General features: G+C 43.3%; 1 protein-coding gene across 1 annotated transcript in view; it reads left to right on the top strand.

Moving 5' to 3' along the window:
- CEMIP (cell migration inducing hyaluronidase 1) overlaps positions 1 to 19,881 on the top strand; it is a 171,489-nt gene that overhangs the window by 88,468 nt on the left and 63,140 nt on the right. The window contains exons 2-9 of the mRNA XM_081290099.1: positions 5,730 to 5,851; positions 7,723 to 7,872; positions 8,345 to 8,483; positions 9,380 to 9,616; positions 13,385 to 13,564; positions 16,432 to 16,502; positions 17,154 to 17,249; positions 18,097 to 18,218. Coding sequence (XP_081146225.1) covers positions 5,746 to 5,851; positions 7,723 to 7,872; positions 8,345 to 8,483; positions 9,380 to 9,616; positions 13,385 to 13,564; positions 16,432 to 16,502; positions 17,154 to 17,249; positions 18,097 to 18,218 — 1,101 coding nt within the window. The 5' untranslated portion in view covers positions 5,730 to 5,745. The remainder of the gene's footprint in view (positions 1 to 5,729; positions 5,852 to 7,722; positions 7,873 to 8,344; positions 8,484 to 9,379; positions 9,617 to 13,384; positions 13,565 to 16,431; positions 16,503 to 17,153; positions 17,250 to 18,096; positions 18,219 to 19,881) is intronic.

The raw sequence follows: 19,881 nt of genomic DNA, 5'->3' as shown, positions 1-19,881 counted from the left end.
ATTGGAAATCTGGAATTGATTGAGTTGTGGGCAGGGTGGGTTTCTCTTGAGGCCTCCTTGGCTGGTATGTGGCCACCTTCCCTGTCTTACACCATCTTCTTCCATGTGTGTCTGTGCCCTGGTCTCCTGGTCATCAGCTACAGGAGCACATTCTTAATTACTTCTTTAAAGGACGTATTTCCAAATATAGACACATTTGAGGTACTGGGGGTTAGACTTCAACATGTGAATTCTATGGGTTCATGATTTAGCCCAGATTAGACACATACAAGAGTCAATCACAATATGCCAAATAGAATTCACAAGGGGGTGGGAGATTCCAAAGCCTGCTGCCTCTTCTCAGGAGAAAAGTGACCTATATACCCATGTATTACCTGAAGGAGAATATCCAGATTCTTTAGGCTTCTTTCTATGAATTTAAGTGAGGCAAAAAGTGAGTATCCAGATTGTTTTATCTGGTCAGAGTACATCTCTTTATTTTCCTTTGCATAAGAACACAGATGTTCACCATCTTGGAGTACAGTTGTCAAGTATTTGCCACTCTGCCTTCTTCACAGAAAGATATTAGAAAGGCAGAATTCACATCTGATCCCCCTGATACCTCCCACAGCATGTAATCCAAAGACCAGGCATATATGAATGACATTTTTTTGAGCTAGCACATTTCAGTTGACCCTCACAACAAAAACTCTTGATTGTGAGCATAATCGTCTTCATTTTAGCAATGAGAAGATGAGACACAGAGAATTTGAGGGAACTGCATAAAGCCACATAGCAGATGAGTTTGAAATCAATCTTGGGTTTTCAGATACAAATCTCTCAGACTCTTCTCCTGTGCCCCTGAGTGTCCTGGATACCAGGAGCTTGTACTGCTTGAGCACTGACCATAGCTTTGACCCAGTGCTACATGATCTTCATATGGAGCATTTAAAAAAAGTTCTCCCGACAACCATGGAATTTAATTCCAGTTTTACAGATGTAAGAAAGTGAAGCCCTACTTAAACTAAAAAGTTTTTTCTCAGCAAGAGAAACAATAAGAGAGGTAAATAGGGAGCCTACATCATGGGAACAAATTTTTACTCCTCACACTTCAGATAGAGCCCTAATATCCAGAGTATACAAAGAACTCAAAAAATTAGACAATAAGACAACAAATAACCCAATCAACAAATGGGCCAAGCACCTGAACGGACACTTCTCAGAGGAGGATATACAATCAATCAACAAGTACATGAAAAAATGCTCACCATCTCTAGCAGTCAGAGAAATGCAAATCAAAACCACCCTAAGATACCATCTCACTCCAGTAAGATTGGCAGCCACTATGAAGTCAAACAACAACAAGTGCTGGAGAGGATGTGGGGAAAAGGGTACACTTGTACATTGCTGGTGGGACTGCAAATTGGTGCGGCCAATTTGGAAAGCAGTATGGAGATTCCTGGGAAAGCTGGGAATGGAACCACCATTTGACCCAGCTATTGCCCTTCTCGGACTATTCCCTGAAGACCTTAAAAGAGCATACTACAGGGATACTGCCACATCGATGTTCATAGCAGCACAATTCACAATTGCTAGACTGTGGAACCAACCCAGATGCCCTTCAATAGATGAATGGATAAAAAAAATGTGGCATTTATACACCATGGAGTACTACGCAGCATTAAAAAATGACAAAATCATGGAATTTGCAGGGAAATGGATGACACTAGAGCAGATTATGCTTAGTGAAGCTAGCCAATCCCTAAAAAACAAATACAAAATGTCTTCTTTGATATAATGAGAGCAAGTATGAACAGAGCAGGGAGGAAGAGCAGGAAGAAAAGATTAACATTAAACAGAGTCATGAGATGGGAGGAAAAGGGAGAGAAAGGGAAATTGCATGGAAATGAAGGGAGACCCTCATTGCTATATAAAATTACATATAAGAGGTTGTGAGAGGAATGGGAAAATAAACAAGGAGAGAAATGAATTACAGTAGATGGGGTAGAGAGAGAAGATGTGAGGGAAGGGGAGGGGGGATAGTAGGGGATAGGAAAGGTAGCAGAATACAACAGTTACTAATATGGCATTATGTAAAATTGTGGATGTGTAACCGACGTGTTTCTGCAATCTGCATTTGGGGTAAAAATTGGGAGTTCATAACCCACTTCAATCTAATGTATGAAATATGATATGTCAAGAGCTTTGTAATGTTGTGAACAACCAATAAGAAAAAAAAGAAATAAATAAAATAAAGCAAATGAAAAAAAAAAAAAAAGAAAGTGAAGCCCAAGTGGTCGTGTGGATTTCCCAAGGAAAGCCTCATGGTTGGGATTTAAGACTCTGGCCCCCCCCACCAGTCTCTAAGCTGAGCTGTGCCTACGTTTGCCTAAAGTGAGAGTCACCTTCATGCATGTTTTTCAGGGAGAAGCACGGCTGTTACTGTGCTCTCTCATCCCAGGAAACAAAGCTGAGCCTCCAGATGACTCTGCAGGCCTCTGCTCACCTCTTGCCTCACAGTTTCATCTGACCCTTTCCCTTGCCCTTCCTCCCTTTCTTTCATGCAAATCCTGCAGAAAGCACTGGCTGCTGCAGCCTCCTTCACAGCAGACATTCTCATCCCTCAAGACTCAGTGCCACAGGGTGTGCTTTTCATTTTTTTATTGGTGCATTATAATTATATGTAATACTGGGATTCATTATGCTGTATTCACACAAGCATGTAACATAATTTGATCATTCTCATTCCCCAGCATCTTTTCTTTCCTCTCCCTCTCCCTTTCCTGATACCCTTGCTCTACTCTACTGGTCTCCTTTCTACTACTATTATTATTATTAATTATTGCATTATAATTATATGTATAAGCAGGATTGGGATGTGCTGATATGAATGCTGTTGCACAAGTTTTTCTGGAGGTTCTTCTAAATCTCTGCTTCTCTTCCCCATCTCCTCTGGCTCTGCAGGTCACAAACCCTGAACTGCAAGGCAGCTGTGGCTGAGGCTACTGGAAGAAAGTGCAGAGACTCAGGCACCTGGGACTCCTGGCAGCAGGAAGAGGAGGGACATGCACCAAGCGTTTTATGCTCCCACGGCTCCGCAGCCCTGGAAGGCCTGCCAAGCACAAGACTTGGGGATATTGAGCTTTTGAAAAACTTGGGCTTGTAATAGTGAAGATTTGTGGGGTTGGCCTACAGTTGGCTTTCAGAAAGTGGTGTCTATTTTCTTTCACACCAGCTTTGCTAAAGGAGTTCACTAGAGCCTTCAAGGGACAGACCAGCTCAGGCCAGTGTGACCTGATCTCTGAGCAGCTGTCTAACCTTGCCAGGGCAGTGGCCAGCCAGTCTGCAGCCCACGGCTTCCTGGAGAGACTTCTAGTGTTATTACACCGTGTGCTTTTCCAAGGCCTTCAACAACTGGGACCTGTTTCAAGGCCATCTTACCAGTGAGAAGACAAATCCCAACTCCTGCTGCCAGAAAGCTTGTAGAAGCCATTTGAGAAAGCTGCCCTCCCTTGGAGGACAATTCCCAAGAGAAATCTGGAAGCCTTTGAGGATTCACAGAGCATTTCTCAAATTGTATGTGCTAGGTGCCAGAAGCCACCCATGGCAGAAAAGAGCAGATGACCACTCACTCAACAATATCTGGGTGGCTCTTTGGACAAGAGGGTTCCCCTGCCTCCTGTGGCTCAGAAGCTGGCCCAGAGATGGGGCAAAAGGGCTCTCTCACTAGTGTTAGAAAAAGGGGCTTTGAGCCCTTTTTTTTCTCCAAGTAGAATTATTCATCCAGAAAGTGAATTTGATTTCATCTTTGAAATGACCTATGACACAATCAGAAGATGTTAGACCTTTAACATCATCAGATTTCCCAGTCTGTGCCTGGGAGTCTGCAGCCCCAAGAAAGTGTGTTGATGAGGGTTGCTGGCAAGTCCAGGCTGGAGGCATGCCCCCATTCAAGCTGCCCCCACCCAGATTCCTCCACCAAGTGAAGATGAGGGCCTGTGGCCCAGAAGTCTGGGCTCCCTTGGGGGAGGACTGTGTGGTGTGAAGCTCTTTGACAGCCAACCACAAACTACCCTTGGTTTTTCTAGACTGAGATCTGACAGTAGAGCTCTGGCTTTCGCCTGAGGACCATGAAACACTCCTGTCCTGGGTGTCCTTTCTATTGCTAACAGCATAAAAGCAAGCACTCTCCTTTGGGGGCCATGGGAAAGGCGCCATTCCCAGAGGCCGCGATGCGAGACCTCTGTGATCTGGCTGAAACACAGAATGGGCCCTGTTGTTCTCTATAGATGGGGCCTGAGTCAGGCAGGGTGCCCATTAAGGGGATACCGCGGCATTGATTCTGAGAGTATTGCTTCTCCCTCTCCTGACCTCCCCAGGCACACCTGTGTGGGAGGGACCAGGCAGAGGGCCCAGTGTGCTCATTTCAGAGTCTTGCCTGTCCCAACTCACTGAGCTCACACAAAGGCCTTCACTCTGAACTGGAAGGTCAGGGGCAAGCAGATTTGTGGCTCAATGGGTTTAAAGGGAGGAGACTGTGTTGAGTGAGATAGATTTCTCAGTTGGGAGAATGAATATTTGTTTCTGGGCCCAACTGTAGTCATACTCAGTAAAGGAATTGAGGAGGTGGCATAGAAGCCAGAGCTGGCCATTCCCAAAGCAAAAAATATGTAAATTTTTCTGAGGGACATCACACTCTGAAAGGGAAGTTGTATATCTTTTTATTTTTTTAAATCCTGTTTTGAGATTTACCTAGATTCACTTAGTGTATATGAGTAGAAGGAAAAAATAACAATGTCTTTTATACAACGAAATCTTAATCAAATACAAGTTTAATTCTCTCTCAGCATAAAAGTAAATCCATCACTGAGGGCTATTTTTGTTTGACACAGGGACAGGGCCTAGGTTTTTTTCTATTTACTTGGTGTTTTCATATATGACTTCTATTATGTGGCCCAGTAGAGCTGCAAAAGATACAGCCATCATATCTATATTCTAGCTAACAAGAAAGAGGAAGGAAGCGAAACAGTCTTCTTGATCTTATGTTAAGTACATTTGCTAAAATCCACAGTACTTCTGCTGTATTGGCAGAACTTAATTCCAAGACCACAACTAATGCAGGAAAGACTAAGGGAATGCAATCTTTATTCTAGGTGGACATGTACCTAGACAAAAATCAGGGGTTTTGTTACTGAGGAAGGTAACCTGCAGGTATCTGTACCTGGATTTCCAAAATTATCTTGCACAACTAGTTTTAGAAGCATAGACTGATAATGGAAAGGTTAGAAATCAGCTAGTCTACATCTTCATTTTTGCAGATGAGAAATCCAAGACCCAGAGAAGTTAAATAAATCACCAAGATCACACAAAAAGTTGGTGGCATGAAATTTTCCACTCATGTTCACTGGGAGTGTTTCTGTTCTCTGTTTCTTAAGAAAAAAGCTTCATTTTACAAGGGAGGGAGCTTGAGTGCCAAGGATAAAATTTCATCCATCACTCAGCCCCTGAGCTACAGGACACAGGTAGGACCATGGCAGGGTTTGCATGCCCCAATCTGCTCAGCCCTGAGTCCTGGCATCCGAAAAAGCTGCTGGTGAGGACTCTGGGACTGCTAGAGTGTGCCCATCCTAGCACTACCCTGTCCCAGTCTTTATGTGTGCATGTGGCTTTATCTGTCTCTGTGTCTGTTCTGCCTATTGTTTCCAAATTGCCTAAGTCGAACAACAGACTTCTGTGTGTTTCCATTTCAGGGAACACCCTGCTGGGATGGGAGCTGCCAGAAGACTGGATTCCTTCAAGGCCTTGAATTTCAGGGCCGTGCTGACGGTCAGCTGGCTCATCCTGGTTTGCTTCTCTGGGGTCACATCCACAGGTAAGCCACTGAAGCACCTGGGCCTTCACATTTTAGCATAGACATGGAAGTCAGTTCTCCTCCTTTTAGGGGAGGAGTGGGAGAAGGGATTGTAGGGGTGGGGTCAGGGTGGCTGGGCTCTGGCCCATCCTTATTAAACTCCTTGATCCCAGGCAAGTCTCATCTTGGGCTTTCATCATCCACAAAATGATGGGGTTGGTCAAGAATCAGGGGTTGCAAACTCAGTGTCTGCAGGAGCCAGACATCTGACATAAAGGAATGAAGCTGGCTGGGTTGGGACTGTGGTCACCTGAGTGGGTGGAGACTCCTCTAAGACACCCTCTCTTCAGTTCTGCCAATTGCTACCACAGGGGAAGGCGGATTACTTGTTGCAGGATATTCTGAATTTCCATGAGAAATCAGAATCATTAATTCAAATTTTAAAAATCACTGTATGGGCCAAGAAAAAAATCTCACATCTGAGACACAGTTTTCCACCTCTGTCTGGGCCACCTGAACTCAGTGTCCCCTTCCTGTTTGTGTCATAGGATGTGGTATATTAGAGTGCTTTTCAGCTCTGATGCTCTGAGCAAGGACCACATTTATTTTTATGGCTCAATATCTTCAACTTCTTCTCTAAGTGGTTTTGAGTTAAAATCCAGAAATGTAGGTTAAGTTCACTTGGACTGTAGGAAATAGAAATTGAATAAAGCAAATGTAAGGCTGAATATGTGAGAGATAGAGGACAATTTTAAAGTTTCAAATAAGAGTTTAGAGCACAGATGGTGCATATCTGTAATCCCAGCATCTCAGGAGGCTGAGGCAGGAGGATCTCAAGTTCCAGGACAGCCTGGGCAACTTAGTAAAGCCCTGTCTCAAAATTTAAAAAAAGGACTGGGGATGTAGTTTAGTGTTACGGCATTCTGAGTTTAATATGCAGTGCTACCAAAAAAAAAAAATACATTTGGACAGTAAAAGAAGAAGCAGGATTGTGGAATATGTGGACTGCACTGCGTGCACACAAATAAACAGGTGTTTCTCTTCCATGGTAGTCTTGTCAATAGTCCACCTGGCCTTCCATAAACTGTCTTCTTTGGTTCCTAAAGTGATATCTCTGATGGGAAGAAATAAGACTGATACTGGACAGTGTGAGAACCACCCTGATTTTGTAACATCAGGTTCCAAAGCCAGCATCTTTTATAGCAAATTTCATAGACATCAATCTCAGAGGTCCTGTAAGGGATGTTTCAATTACAAGACATGACAGGGAAACCTAAAGCTTAACATCTCCACCAGGCATCAAAATAAAATATTTACAGTTTCTTCTAGTTTAAAGGCCATTTACCAAACAGGGGCCACTTTTGTTGAAGAAGTGTTGCTTGGTAACATGGTTTATGGAGTACCATCTTTCTCACGTTTCCAGGGGAACAGAGCTAGAAAATTAACAAAAGGTCAAATTCTCATGCAATAAATAAATAAATAAAAGGCGGGGGTGGGGAGGGAAAGAGTTTTGTTAACTCTTTAAACACTGCTTTCCAGAGGACAGAATGTCTGGAATTTAAGAAATCTAAATAAATTATTGTGCAACTTTAGATCTTAGAATGTCCTGGGTAGAGCCATCTGGTCTACCCTTCATCATGAAGTGGGAACCTAAACCCAGAAAAACTAAGTGACTTGATTACACAAAGATGATGAACTAATGAAAGACATGGGACCAGACTTCAGGGTTTCTTTCTCCTAGATCAGGGCATCTCTCTGATCTCTGAGATCTTGCTTTTAGCTCTAATGAAGAGGAGACAAGACCATGAAAATGCACGAGCCACTTATGGCCTGTGTTAATCCTTGCTTGGTGATGCTGGTGCACGGGAGCAGTGACATCTTTTTCTCTTTAGCAGTGCCAGCAGAGTGCCCTGACAAGAACCCTGAGCTGCAGCCCTGGAACCCTGGCCATGACCAGGACCACCACGTACACATTGGCCAGGGCAGGATGCTGCTGCTCACTTCTTCTGCCACATTCCACTCCATTGACATTTCAGAGGGAGGTAAGTCAGTCTCTCCCCTCCACAACCCCTGAGCCTTTGCAGGTTGTGAAGACTGCAGACGGACAGAACAGTGTTACATGCTTTGGGTTTATGTTGGAGCATCTGGGTTTATTTTGTTGTTTGTTTTTTCCAATCACCATTAACTCTAAATACTTAAGAAGGGCTTGTTAAAGGACCAATCTTAGTAAAAGGGGCATATGAGGAAGGACTTCCTTATTGGTGCTCTGAATAATACTCATTTTAACTGTCATTGAATGCAGGGCATGCAGTGATGCAGTAAATAATGGGAAGGCATTATTTACACACTGCAAAGCAGTGTAAAATTACTTGCAAGGCAGCTAACACAGGAGTGTTTGGAAAATGTACCTTTTGACTGCCTGAATTAGATGGGGGACTTAGGGATTCTGCCCTTGGCTCTACTGTGACCTTACTCTTTAACACTGGTGTCCTTACCCTGTTCCTACCTCTTTAGGCAAGCTAGTCATTAAAGACCATGATGAACCCATTGTTTTGCGCACCCGACACATCCTGATTGACAATGGAGGAGAACTGCATGTTGGGAGTGCCCTCTGCCCTTTTCAGGGCAATTTCAGCATCGTGTTATATGGAAGGTGGGAAGATCCATCTCAGGGGTCAAATGCTATTCTTGTATCTGATGGGAGGGAGACTTTCTAAAGGAGAGAGGGAGGCAAGAGAATGAGACAAGAAATGTTCTGTCTTGCCAGATCCTAACTGTGAGCAAGATAGACATGGCAAAGTATGTAAACTGGAAAAGCCCATGTGGCATTTTACTTATCATGGCCTGAAGGCTGTCCTTGTGTCACAGAAGTCCCACCAGCCTTTTAACTGACTTCCAAACTTGTCACGGTTTAGGGAAGCTCTTACAACTTATTTAATAAGTTATGATGGACAAGATAGAGGGAAATATCATGTGATGTTTGCCCCTGATTGTGCCCCCTCTTTAAGCAATTGAGAGTTCTTAGTGATAACTGGGAATATGCTAGGGTAGGCAGTCTAGGCCCAGGTGGTCTATATGATTAAAATATGAAACACTTAGAATTTAAAAAGAAGTTACAAAATGTAAACGTATAGGCACTTCTGTTGGCCTTTTGAGCTTCCTATTTGTCTGGCTTTGAAGGTCAGGTTGCATCCAGGCATGGTGGTACACTCCTGTAATCCCAGTGACCAGGGAGGCTGAAAAAGAAGAATTGAAAGTTCAAGGCCAGCCTGGGCAACTTAGTGAGATTGCCTCAAATTAAATAAATAAATAGAACTGGGGATGTAGCTCAATGGTAGAGCACCCCCAGGTTCATTCCCCAGTTCAAAAGAAATTAAAGGATGAGAAGGTCAGGTTGCTACAGCTATATTACTAACCCCATGAGATCATTAAAAGCATGGCTTGCTCTTTGGTGCTATGTTGTGATCCTGGAAGCAGTGGTGGTCCTCTGTGGGTTCAGCATCTAGTAAAGATATGAGTCTGCAACTCTGGAAAGCTTTTCTCCTGTAGGGCTGATGAAGGTGTTCAGCCAGACCCTTACTATGGCCTGAAGTACCTTGGAGTCGGTAAAGGAGGCACCCTTGAGTTGCATGGACAGAAAAAACTCTCCTGGACATTTCTGAACAAGACGCTTCACCCAGGTGGCATGGAAGAGGGAGGCTATTTTTTTGAAAGGAGCTGGGGCCACCGTGGAGTTATTGTTCATGTCATCGACCCCAAATCAGGCACTGTTGTCCATTCTGACAGGTAAGATTGGCCTTCACTTAACACTTAACACTAAACACTTAACACATGTATTCAGCACACATGTGTTGAGCATGTGCCCTGGCCATTTGCTGCTCTGGCAGTGGATGTATAGCAGTCTAAGAACAGAGTCAAAGAACTCTGCTCTCAAGAGTTATGTCAGCCAGGCACGGTGGCATACACCTATAATCCCAGTGGCTCGGGAGGCTGAGGTAGGAGAACCACAAGTTCAAAGCCAGCCTTAGCAACTTATCGAGATCTTGTCTCTAAATAAAAAATAAAAAGGGCTGGGGATGTGGTTCAGTGGTTAAGTGCCCCTGGGTTAAATTACTGGTACAAAAAAAAAAAAGAATATGTCCTTCCCAGGCATTTGCTTAATGTAGCTGAGTTTAATAGGAACAAGTTTAATAGGAACACACACACACACACACACACTAGTGCCTGAAATTCTAGTTTCAGATTGTGTTAATTGACAATGGGAGAAAAAAGTCATAGGGAAATAGTAGAGAGTTACTGGGGAAGGATACTTGGGTAGGGTGGTTAGAGAGAGCCAGGGTAAGGAAGCAGCAGTTGAGTTGGGAGCTGCAGGAGGAGGATGCATGGGGAAAGTGGTGAAGACAGAGAGCACCAAGTACAAAGGGCCAGAGGTGCAAAAGGCATGATGACTTCAGAAGCCAGAAAGCCAACCAGAGGGGTGATGTGCAGTAAGAGAAGGAAGAATTTCAAGCAGTACCAGAGGTTTGGATGGGAAGGGGCAGGTATAGGACCTTGAAGGCCACAGTGACAGGGTGGGTTTTATTCTCAGTGGGATACAAAACCACTGAAGCCTTTAAGAAGGAAAGGATCATGTTTAAAAGAATGTTCTGGTGACTATGTAGAAAATGGATTGATGGTGGAGGACAAAAATAACACAGAGATGCTTAGGAAGCTTCTATAGTGGTCTAGGCCAGACATGAAGGACTCTGGTAGAAGCAACAGAGATGGGGTGGATGAACTGGAGAGGGATTTGGAAGGCAGAATGGCAGTCTCTGGCCCCCTCCCCTCACTCTCTTTCCCAGCTCTAGGGTAAGCTAGCCTGCCCTCAGCTCCCTGGGACTCTCATGATGGCCCTGCAGAGGCTTCGCCTGGCACTCAGAGGGAAGGACACAGCTGAGGTGGACAAGCAGAGTTATCCTTGGTGCTGCTAGGGGAGACTTAGGGCTCATCAGGAACAGGACTGTGAGTGGCAGTGAAGGCAGCAGGGACCAGCTGTGGAACAGCAGCAGGTCTGGCAGGAACCATAATGCTCACTGGTACACATGGAATAACTGGAACTCATCCCCTGGTGAATATTAGTGACCATGTAATCATTGGACTTGCTCTGTGAAAAATGCTGTGTTCAGCACTTCACTGCTCTGTATACTTTAATCTTTATAGAAATTCTGTGATGAGCTGTGCATGGTGGTGCACATCTGTATTCCCAGCAACTCAGGAGGCTGTGGCAGGAAGATTGCAGGTTCAAAGCCAACCTCAGCAACTTAGCAAGGCTGTGACTCAAAATAATAATAATAAAAAAAAAAAAGACTGGGGATGTGGCTTAACCAGGCATAGTGGTTAAGCCATTCCCTCCCCCCAAAAAGAATTCTGAGATGGGTTCTGTTATTACCCACATTATGCAGATGAGATGATGAGACTCTGGTGAGGCTCAGTTTGCTCAGAGTCACAGGTTGGCGAAGATTGGAGCTGGGATTCAAACTCTTAACCACTCACTGAGTTATCTCCATGGCTCCCTGGGGACAGTCGTCTGCCTTTGCCCTGGCTGAGCAGCCTGCAGGTGAACCTGGGATACTCACAATTGACACAAAGTACTTCTGAGGGCTTCTGCCTTCATCAGGAGAAGATAATCTCTTTAAGTGGAGTATCATTACAGGTAGCAATCTAACTTTCAATTAAATTCATTATTGAACTGTATAATGAGAACTTACCTGGAGAGCTGCTTTGGAGGTTACAAAGAGAAGAATGCCTGCCTGCCCCAAATCTCCTGTGCTTGAAATATGTTGGAGACCTCACGGATCTGATAGCTGAATGTTTGAGTACACACACACACACACACACACACACACACACACACACACAAATGGAGGCCAAAGTCACCTGAAAAGGCTACTTCAAGGAGCAGGAACCTACGGTGGTTCCTGAAAGGTAGTAAGAATTTGATTAGGTATAAAACAGACAGAACTAAGTGAGTGAAGACAGGAGAGGGTGTATGGTCCTGGTCTCTGCAAAGGGCTCTCCTTGCAGCAGATGACCCCGAGGGAAGGGCAGTGGGGACTAGAGGATGAGGCAGAGTTGAGCCAGGTTATGCAAAATGAAGGTAAGTTTGGTGACTCAGGACCACCTCTTTCGCTACCCTTTGCACCACCACTGCCTTACTTTTTCGAAGTCTCCTTGGCTATTCACACTGGCTTATTTTTCTAGATTCATTTTAGAGCTATTTTGTTTTTAAGTTCCAAGACAAATTCCTTCCATTGTAATTGCACAAAATCTTCATACTTATGTAAGTTGAGATTGTTACTAAATTGTATTTCCTTTGTAAATTCTTTTCACCAATGGTGTACATTTTTAAAAAAAATCTGTATTTCATGGATATTTCATGTGTATGGCAACAGATTGTCTTCATTAACTTTGAGATGACTGACTCTTAGCGGGGGTTGGTGGTATGAGCCTATTGTCCTAGATACTCAGGTGGCTGAAGTGAGGATTGCTTGAGTCCATGAGTTCAAGACCAACCAGGGAAACATAGCAAGTTCATCATACCATCTCAACAAAACAAAACAATGTAGTTAGTGATGATCAGTTGTATAATACTGTACCTATAGTCAATGATATTGTATTGTACACTTAAAACCTTGTTAAAAGGAGAATTTCATGGCAAGGGTTTTACCACAATGAAGTAAAATAATTTTTTTAGAAAGGATACAGGAAAAAGGAGAATGAAACAATATCTGAAACAGTTAAAGGTTATATCATTGTTATTCTCTATTGTCAAAACCAAAGATGACCCCTTTATGATTCTAGCATGTGTTAAGCTTCTGTAGGTGCAGGATTTGGGGTAGTCTCCAGGTCATTTGCAAGAATTTTGGAGGAGTTGTTTCAGTCTGGATCAGAGAGAGAAATCCATGATGCTTGTGGAGTCTGAGCTATCTCCTAACACTAGGCTCTGCAAGAGGCATGAACTGCTACCTCTGTCATGAAAGGGGAACATTAAAGATCTGGACCCTAAGTGTATGACCTTCTGAAGGTCCCAGGGCTCGAGGTCTGCACTACTATAGACATTTCTTTGATATTTTATCCAATGAATGATCATATGATTAGAATCATATGATTCTTAGATATCATGTTATGGTATGCGAAAGAACTAAATTTACCTGAACTTTATTTTTTCAGTACTGAAGATTGGACCCAGGGATGCTCTACCACTGATATACATCCCCAGTCCTTTTTAAAATTTTTTGTACTCTGGAACAGGGTCTTGCTAAGTGGCTTAGGGCCTCACTAAATTGCTGAGGCTGGCTTTGAACATGTGATCCTCCTGCCTCAGCCTCCAGAGTTACTGGGGTTACAGGAATGCACCACCATGCCCAGCTTTATTTGCTCTTTAAAGAAAAAGGCTTCATTGTTTACAAATCCCAACCTGTGGGATCTTTGGATGGCATATGAAATGCTGTATAGGTCTCTCTTCTTTTGATTGCTGTGACGACTATTCAAATTCTTTCTCTCTGCCTTTTATAGATTTGATACCTACAGATCCAAGAAAGAGAGTGAACGTCTGGTCCAGTATTTGAATGCAGTGCCCGATGGCAGGATCCTTTCTGTTGCAGTGAATGATGAAGGGTCTCGAAACCTGGATGACATGGCCCGGAAGGCAATGACCAAACTGGGCAGCAAACATTTCCTACACCTGGGATTCAGGTACTTACCATCACTTCCACCTCCTCCAAACACCAGAACACTGAAGCACCCCCATCCCACCAAGAATTAACCTTTCCTTTCTTGTACTCTCAGGGATACACCACCCAAATAATGACCTTGGAGGATTCAGGAACATTGTCCATCTGCACTGGACATATTCAGGGATTGTTCTTAAGGGGAACCTGGTTTTTCTTACAAGCATAGTCCACTGTAAAAATACAAAAGTCTTTGATTTTCATGAACTCATTCATTCAGTTACAAAATATTAGAATGTCTACTGAGCATAAGAGCCATGCCTTGGTGGTGCAGTTGACTTTCATTTTCCCTTTCTTTAGCAAAAGATTCATATTTTACCTTGGGGATTGGCAGACAGTTTTTAGAGATTATGCAAAGTATCTCTGCCCAGCCAAACACCCAAGGAAAAGGGGTTATCTATCCCAGGGTTATTTGGAGACCGCAGTGCTCCACCCTCTAGCTCCTCAGAACTAGGGTGAAATCAGGGGTGGGCCAGAATCTTTTCTTCTCAGAGCTCAGCAATTTTTCTAGCTGGACAGAGATTCCCTGGGCAAGGGAGGGGTGCTCCAGGTTCCAGGGTGCATTGTCTAACAGCCCTGGGGCTGCTCCTTCTGGAAGGGAAACTCAAGCAGGAAACTCATGTAGCCAAAGATGACAGTGATTCTTGGCGCTGTGAGATCCCTTTATTAGCAAACACTACACGCATTTCCATTCCAATGTTTTATAAACCAAGAGGAAAATTTATTAATTTATATTAGGAAATAGAACCAAAAATGACTGGTTACTCAGCATAAGATTCTAATGGCTCAGGGCCCAAGGTCTGGCATTGGGTGGCCTGGATTGAAGTCTGGGTTGCACCTCCTATGAGGTGTGACTACAGGCAAGTGACTCATTCATCTTCTCTTTGCATGGTTCCTTTGTAAAATGGGATACCTCAGGAATTCTCAGAAGACTTGCTGGGAGAAGTATATGTGATAATATTAACAAAATATTTGCCTGGTATAGAATAAGCACTTGATAAATGTAAGCTACTATTCTGACCTTAGAAACAGGAACCACTGGAAGGATGAGCCCTGCCATGTTTTATCATGTCCAGTCACATGGGCAAAGGAGACAGGAAAGCAGGAATTACATATATACCCCTCGTTTGTATGAACACATGCTTTTAGTGATAAGATCAAAGCATTTAAAATCAGTAGAAGCACTGAGACTTGGACCCTTCCTTTGTTCGCTAATTTAGGAAATGGTTATCGAACAGAAACTGGTGGGAGGCAGTAGGTTAGGCCAGGTGTGCTAAGCTCTGAAGAGAAGGCAGAGGTGAATGGGAAATGGTGATAGGGCTTGAGAGAATAAGAGGATGGAGAAGTTAGTTCAGTGCAGATTTACAGGTAAGAGGAGGCCAAGCAGGTGCCCCACAGGCAAACTAGCAGCTAGAGAGGCTCTTCCAAAGAAGTGGAGGGGTCCAGGCCGCTGCACTGTATGTGAGCTAGTGAGGGCTGAGGAAAAAAGGTAGGGGAAGGCACAGAAGGATCTTTGGCTCTGTGATAAGGAGCTTGGTTTTTGTCCCAAATGCAGTGGGAACCATTGAAAGATTGAAGCAAAAGGGTGGATGTAGTTGAACCCTCAACCTCAATTAAATAACATTGAATAATGACTTACTTTCCAAGATAAGCAATTCAAACACAAATAACAAAAGCTACTTAATGCCTAAATCTATTGCTATGTCATAGTAAGGGAGAGGCTACTGTAGGAGGAGAAATTTCTTTCCTCTTACCTTTCTAAAATCTTGGTGGAGCCCCTGAAAAAAACTGGTTAACAAAAGAACAGCCTACAAATGTCTTTCATATAATAAATTTTACATTTCCTTCTAAAGGAAATGAAGACCAGAAGAAACAGTTCAACTAGAGTGTTTTTATACTAGGTTTGATGAAGAGTCCAGGAAACTGAGATAAGACAAAGGTTATCAGCTCAGAGTAGAGAACCCAGGGGAAGCTGAGCAAGGTCTTTCTATTAGGATTCTTCTTGGCGTTCCTCTGCTTTATAGATGAGGATGTTCCTTTCTTCAGGCATAGGGAGGGCACCTCTCACACAGGGGCTGGTCACCTGCTATAGGGGGGAAGGGCAGGAAAAGTCAGGGAGTCATTCCTGCCATTTCTCAATTTCTTCACCTTAATGTCGAACATGCCAACATGTTTAGGACAAGTTGCCATATTTTGGGGGCAACTTGTCCTAAAAAGTCTTCCAAACCCCATCACTACACTAGGCATGATGGTGAACACAAAAATGGGTAAGAAAACCTCCCTGCTTCTACAGTGCTTGTTTTTGTGGAGGAGAGAAAGCGTACAATTTCCCAAAATCATAAACCTTCTTTTTCTCCTTTCCCTTCCCATTACGAGTAAGAGACATTTGGTCCCTCTCCAAGTCCCAAAATGTGTGGCCAGGGGGGTCAGTCACATTAGCCTGTGGCATTTTCCTCGAGATCAATTCTTAGGGGAGATGAACATGAGAGAAATAGCCTTCCTCTCTTGGATCACGCTTCCTAAGCGAACCACAGCACTTGCTTCAGGATGTAATTGAGCTTGGCGGGTGGGACGGTTGGTCTGTTGGCCTGTTTGTTGATTTGTGATTCATACCCATCCACTGCCAACAGGGAGTTGAAGAGACTCACAACAAGCAGACACTGGCCTAGCCAGGCATCGAGGAAGTTCAGGCAATTGCTTATAAAGAAAAACTCCTGTTTTCCTGGAGGAGGGAAGCCCTCAGCAACAGGGAGGGAGGCTCTGCCACTTGAGGCTGTTTCTGTTCTGCTCCCAATTCTGGAGAAGTTTATTTTTTGTGTGTTTTTGTTTCAGACACCCTTGGAGTTTTCTCACTGTGAAAGGAAATCCCTCTTCTTCAGTTGAAGACCATATTGAATATCATGGTAATAAATGGTTGGCGAGAGGACTAGTACCCTCTAGTGTCTCTCTGACCAAGAGGCTTTGGTTCTTTCTGAAGGACTCACTTCCCTCAGAGCATGGCTGACTATCTGCCAACACCTTGTTGAGTGTCCAGCCACTTGACTGTGTTACATGGAAGTGACAAAGGCCTGTGTTGATTGAAGTTTAACCATAATGTTTTTATTTTCTAAGATGTCATCATTGGCTTATGATAGAACATAGACATGGCATAGAAAACAAAAGAACTGGGATGGAACCAGCAGGGGTAATATTTTGAGCTAAAAAGACCTATGGGTGGTCTCCATCACAAATGCCTGTCTCTCTGCCTGGTGAAGGTTGTGGGAGATGCTGTGGTTCTAACTCCTGGGGCAGTGCAGGGAGCTCAGATCAGGAAAAATAATGGAGCTTCAAAATCTGAATTTGTGGAAATGCTACAACTGAATTTTCAAAACTGAAACAAAAGAATGAATAATGACCTGCTTTCCAAGTGAAAGAAATGGCCTGATTAAGGAAAAAAATTTTTTTTTCTTAAATTGTTCAAGATTTATGGAATAGAGGTTTTCTCTGCCATAGAGCTCCAACCTTCTGAATCCAGGCATCTGTCTGGTTGCTAAAGCATCTGATCTCTCTCACAGGACACCGTGGCTCTGCTGCTGCTCGGGTTTTCAAACTGTTCAAGACGGAACATGGGGAATATTTCAATGTTTCTTCATCCAGTGAGTGGGTTCAAGGTGAGGAGTTTGAGACAGCCTGGTAAAGCTTAACACTGGATCAATGGCCAGGAGTCGTTGTGTGTAGAACAAGGTATTTTCTCTTAGGAAGTCCATAGGAACACATGGTAGAGTAACTTAATGGTCAATCACCCAAAAGAATGTTTTCCCACTGGTTAAGATTTGCATTCCATCTCAATAGGGGTCCATTTTGTTTAGTTTGTTTCGTGGAATATTTTTCATATGTCAGGGGATGGTGTTGACTAGGAATTATGAACCTAAAAATGAACTTGGCTTTCAAGTAGTTCATACAGCTGGGTATGGTGGTTCATACTTATAATACCAGCAGTAGCTCAAGAGGCTGTCAGGAGGATTATAGGCTCAAAGCCAGCCTCAGCAACTTGGTGAGGCTTAGTTAGACCCTGTCTCAAAATAAAAAAATAAAAAGGGGTGGGGATATGGTTAAGCACCCTTGGGTTCAACCCCTTATACCAAACAAAAACAAACAAACAAAAACCCTAAGTGGCCCATACACAGGGGTTACAGAAAGTAGCAATCCTGGTGGATGCTTGGATGATGGGTTTACAGATGGATTTTATTTCTCCCTTTATGTTTATTTGCTTTTGCAGTAACAAGAAATATGTATTACCTTTATAAAAAAGAAAGTCAGTAAGCGGTGTTTTTAATTAAAAGATGAGAGAGTCAGGAGAGTTGGCAGATGGTTTAGGAGCCTCCTTCCCCCAGTCTAGCTCAACCATGGACAGATGGCCCTCAATTCCTATTGTGCCAGGAGTGCTTAGGACCACACTGAATGTGACTGGCCTCATGAACAACTTTCTGACTGATCCTGTCTTCACTTTCTGCCTAGATGTGGAGTGGACTGAGTGGTTTGACCATGATAAAGTATCTCAGACTAAAGGTGGAGAGAAAATTTCAGACCTCCGTGTTGCTTACCCTGGAAAAATCTGCAACCGTCCCATTGATATACAGGTACAAAATTCCTAATAATCAAGGAAGGCTTTATTTTGAAGAAGTCTCTATAGATCATAAACTTGGGGCAGTGTGACTGTCATGGTCCTATGAGGTAGGTAAGCCAGAGAGTATTATTTCTACCTTAAATATTGAAAACAAGGCTCATTACCTGTCCAAAAGCTAGTACTACCAGTCTCCCAAATCCTGCTTCTGAGTCTCTTCCCCTCCTTAACTCTTTTTTAACTGTGTGAAATGCCTTTCAAGGCATGGACTTCGGTACCCAGTTCACTTCTTTACTGGTTTCCTTTGGGCTCTTGACTGCATGGAATGCTGCTAGGATTTGGGGTGCAAGCTGAGCCCAGCCCAGAGAATAAATATACCCACAGCCACAGCCATATCCTCTATTGAGTTAAATAAAAGCCAACATCCAAAGAATGAGCAGGGTTTGCTTAGGATCTTCCCTTGGAGTTTATTCTATCTAAAGGAGATCTTGACCTTTCCTGATGGCTCCATCAATATATTGTTAAGTCAATTCACAGGGCTTTCAGTTCACTAGCTAGACAAGTGGGACATTGGGCTCTATGGACATCAGGAGAGGCAGGAAACACAGGCAAAGTAAATGGGGTTCATCAGAGGCCACTTAAAGGTTCAATATAAATTAATTAGAAGTCATTTGAGAAAGGCTACCACCCATTTTATCCTCTTTCAAGTCAATAAAAATACAGTAGGCCTTTTAAATCTATGGGTTCCACATATGTTAATTCAACCCACTACAGATACAAAAAAATTAGGAAAAAAAATTGTGTCTGTATTAAACATGTAGAGGGCTTTCTTGTCATTATTTATTAAATGATGGAGTATAACAACTATTTACATAGCATTTACCTGGCATTAGGCATTAAAAGTAATCTTGAGATGATTTAAAGTCTATGGGAAGATATACATAGGTTAAGTTCAAACACTATATCATTTATATAAGGTAGCCAAGTACGGACAAGTTTTTGTATCCACTAAGATTTGGCACCAGTTCCCTCTAGATACCTGGGACGGCTGAAAGTGACCAATATTTGTACAACACTTTCTCCCAGATCATTCAACCAGGTCTTCTCACCGTGCTTCCCCACTCCCCATGTGCGTCTGGGCATAACTTTGGCTTTCTGCCTTGCACTGGAGGAGGGACCACTTATCCAGGGGAGACACTCTGTTCTGACTTAGCAAAGGCCAGGGAAACCTTTCTAATTATTTGGCTGAGGTGCCTCCCTTCCCGTGGCTCCAATGTTATTGAGAAGGATTTACTCAGATTAGGTTGAAAGTTACAGACTCTTCTTGAGTCCAACAGAATCAAAAAGCTCCCAATTCCCCTAAAGCACATACCTCCCAGATTTAATTGTAATTTTCTCTTGCATCCTTGAACATTCCAGCTTTAATTCTGAAATAGCCATAATCTTATCTCTTGGGTTCACTTGACCACAGGAAGTCTATTCCTTTACCAGCCTCCCCTCTCCAAATAGTTCTGGAAATCCTCAAAGAATGCTTCTCGGTCTACAAATCCCTCCTGATGTTGGCTCTGCCAGCCGTCTGGCTACAGACCTTGTTGATTGAAAAACTATTTCTCTGTGCCAGGAAAATAGCTTTCCCAAAACATTTCCCATTTTGCCATCTACTCTGTTCACAGCATGAT

Source organism: Spermophilus citellus, assembly GCF_964194105.1.
Source record: "Spermophilus citellus genome assembly, chromosome: 4".
Classification (NCBI taxonomy): Eukaryota; Metazoa; Chordata; class Mammalia; order Rodentia; family Sciuridae; genus Spermophilus; species Spermophilus citellus.
Note: the sequence above shows the minus strand (reverse complement) of the source record. Positions and strands in the feature narration are given on the sequence as shown.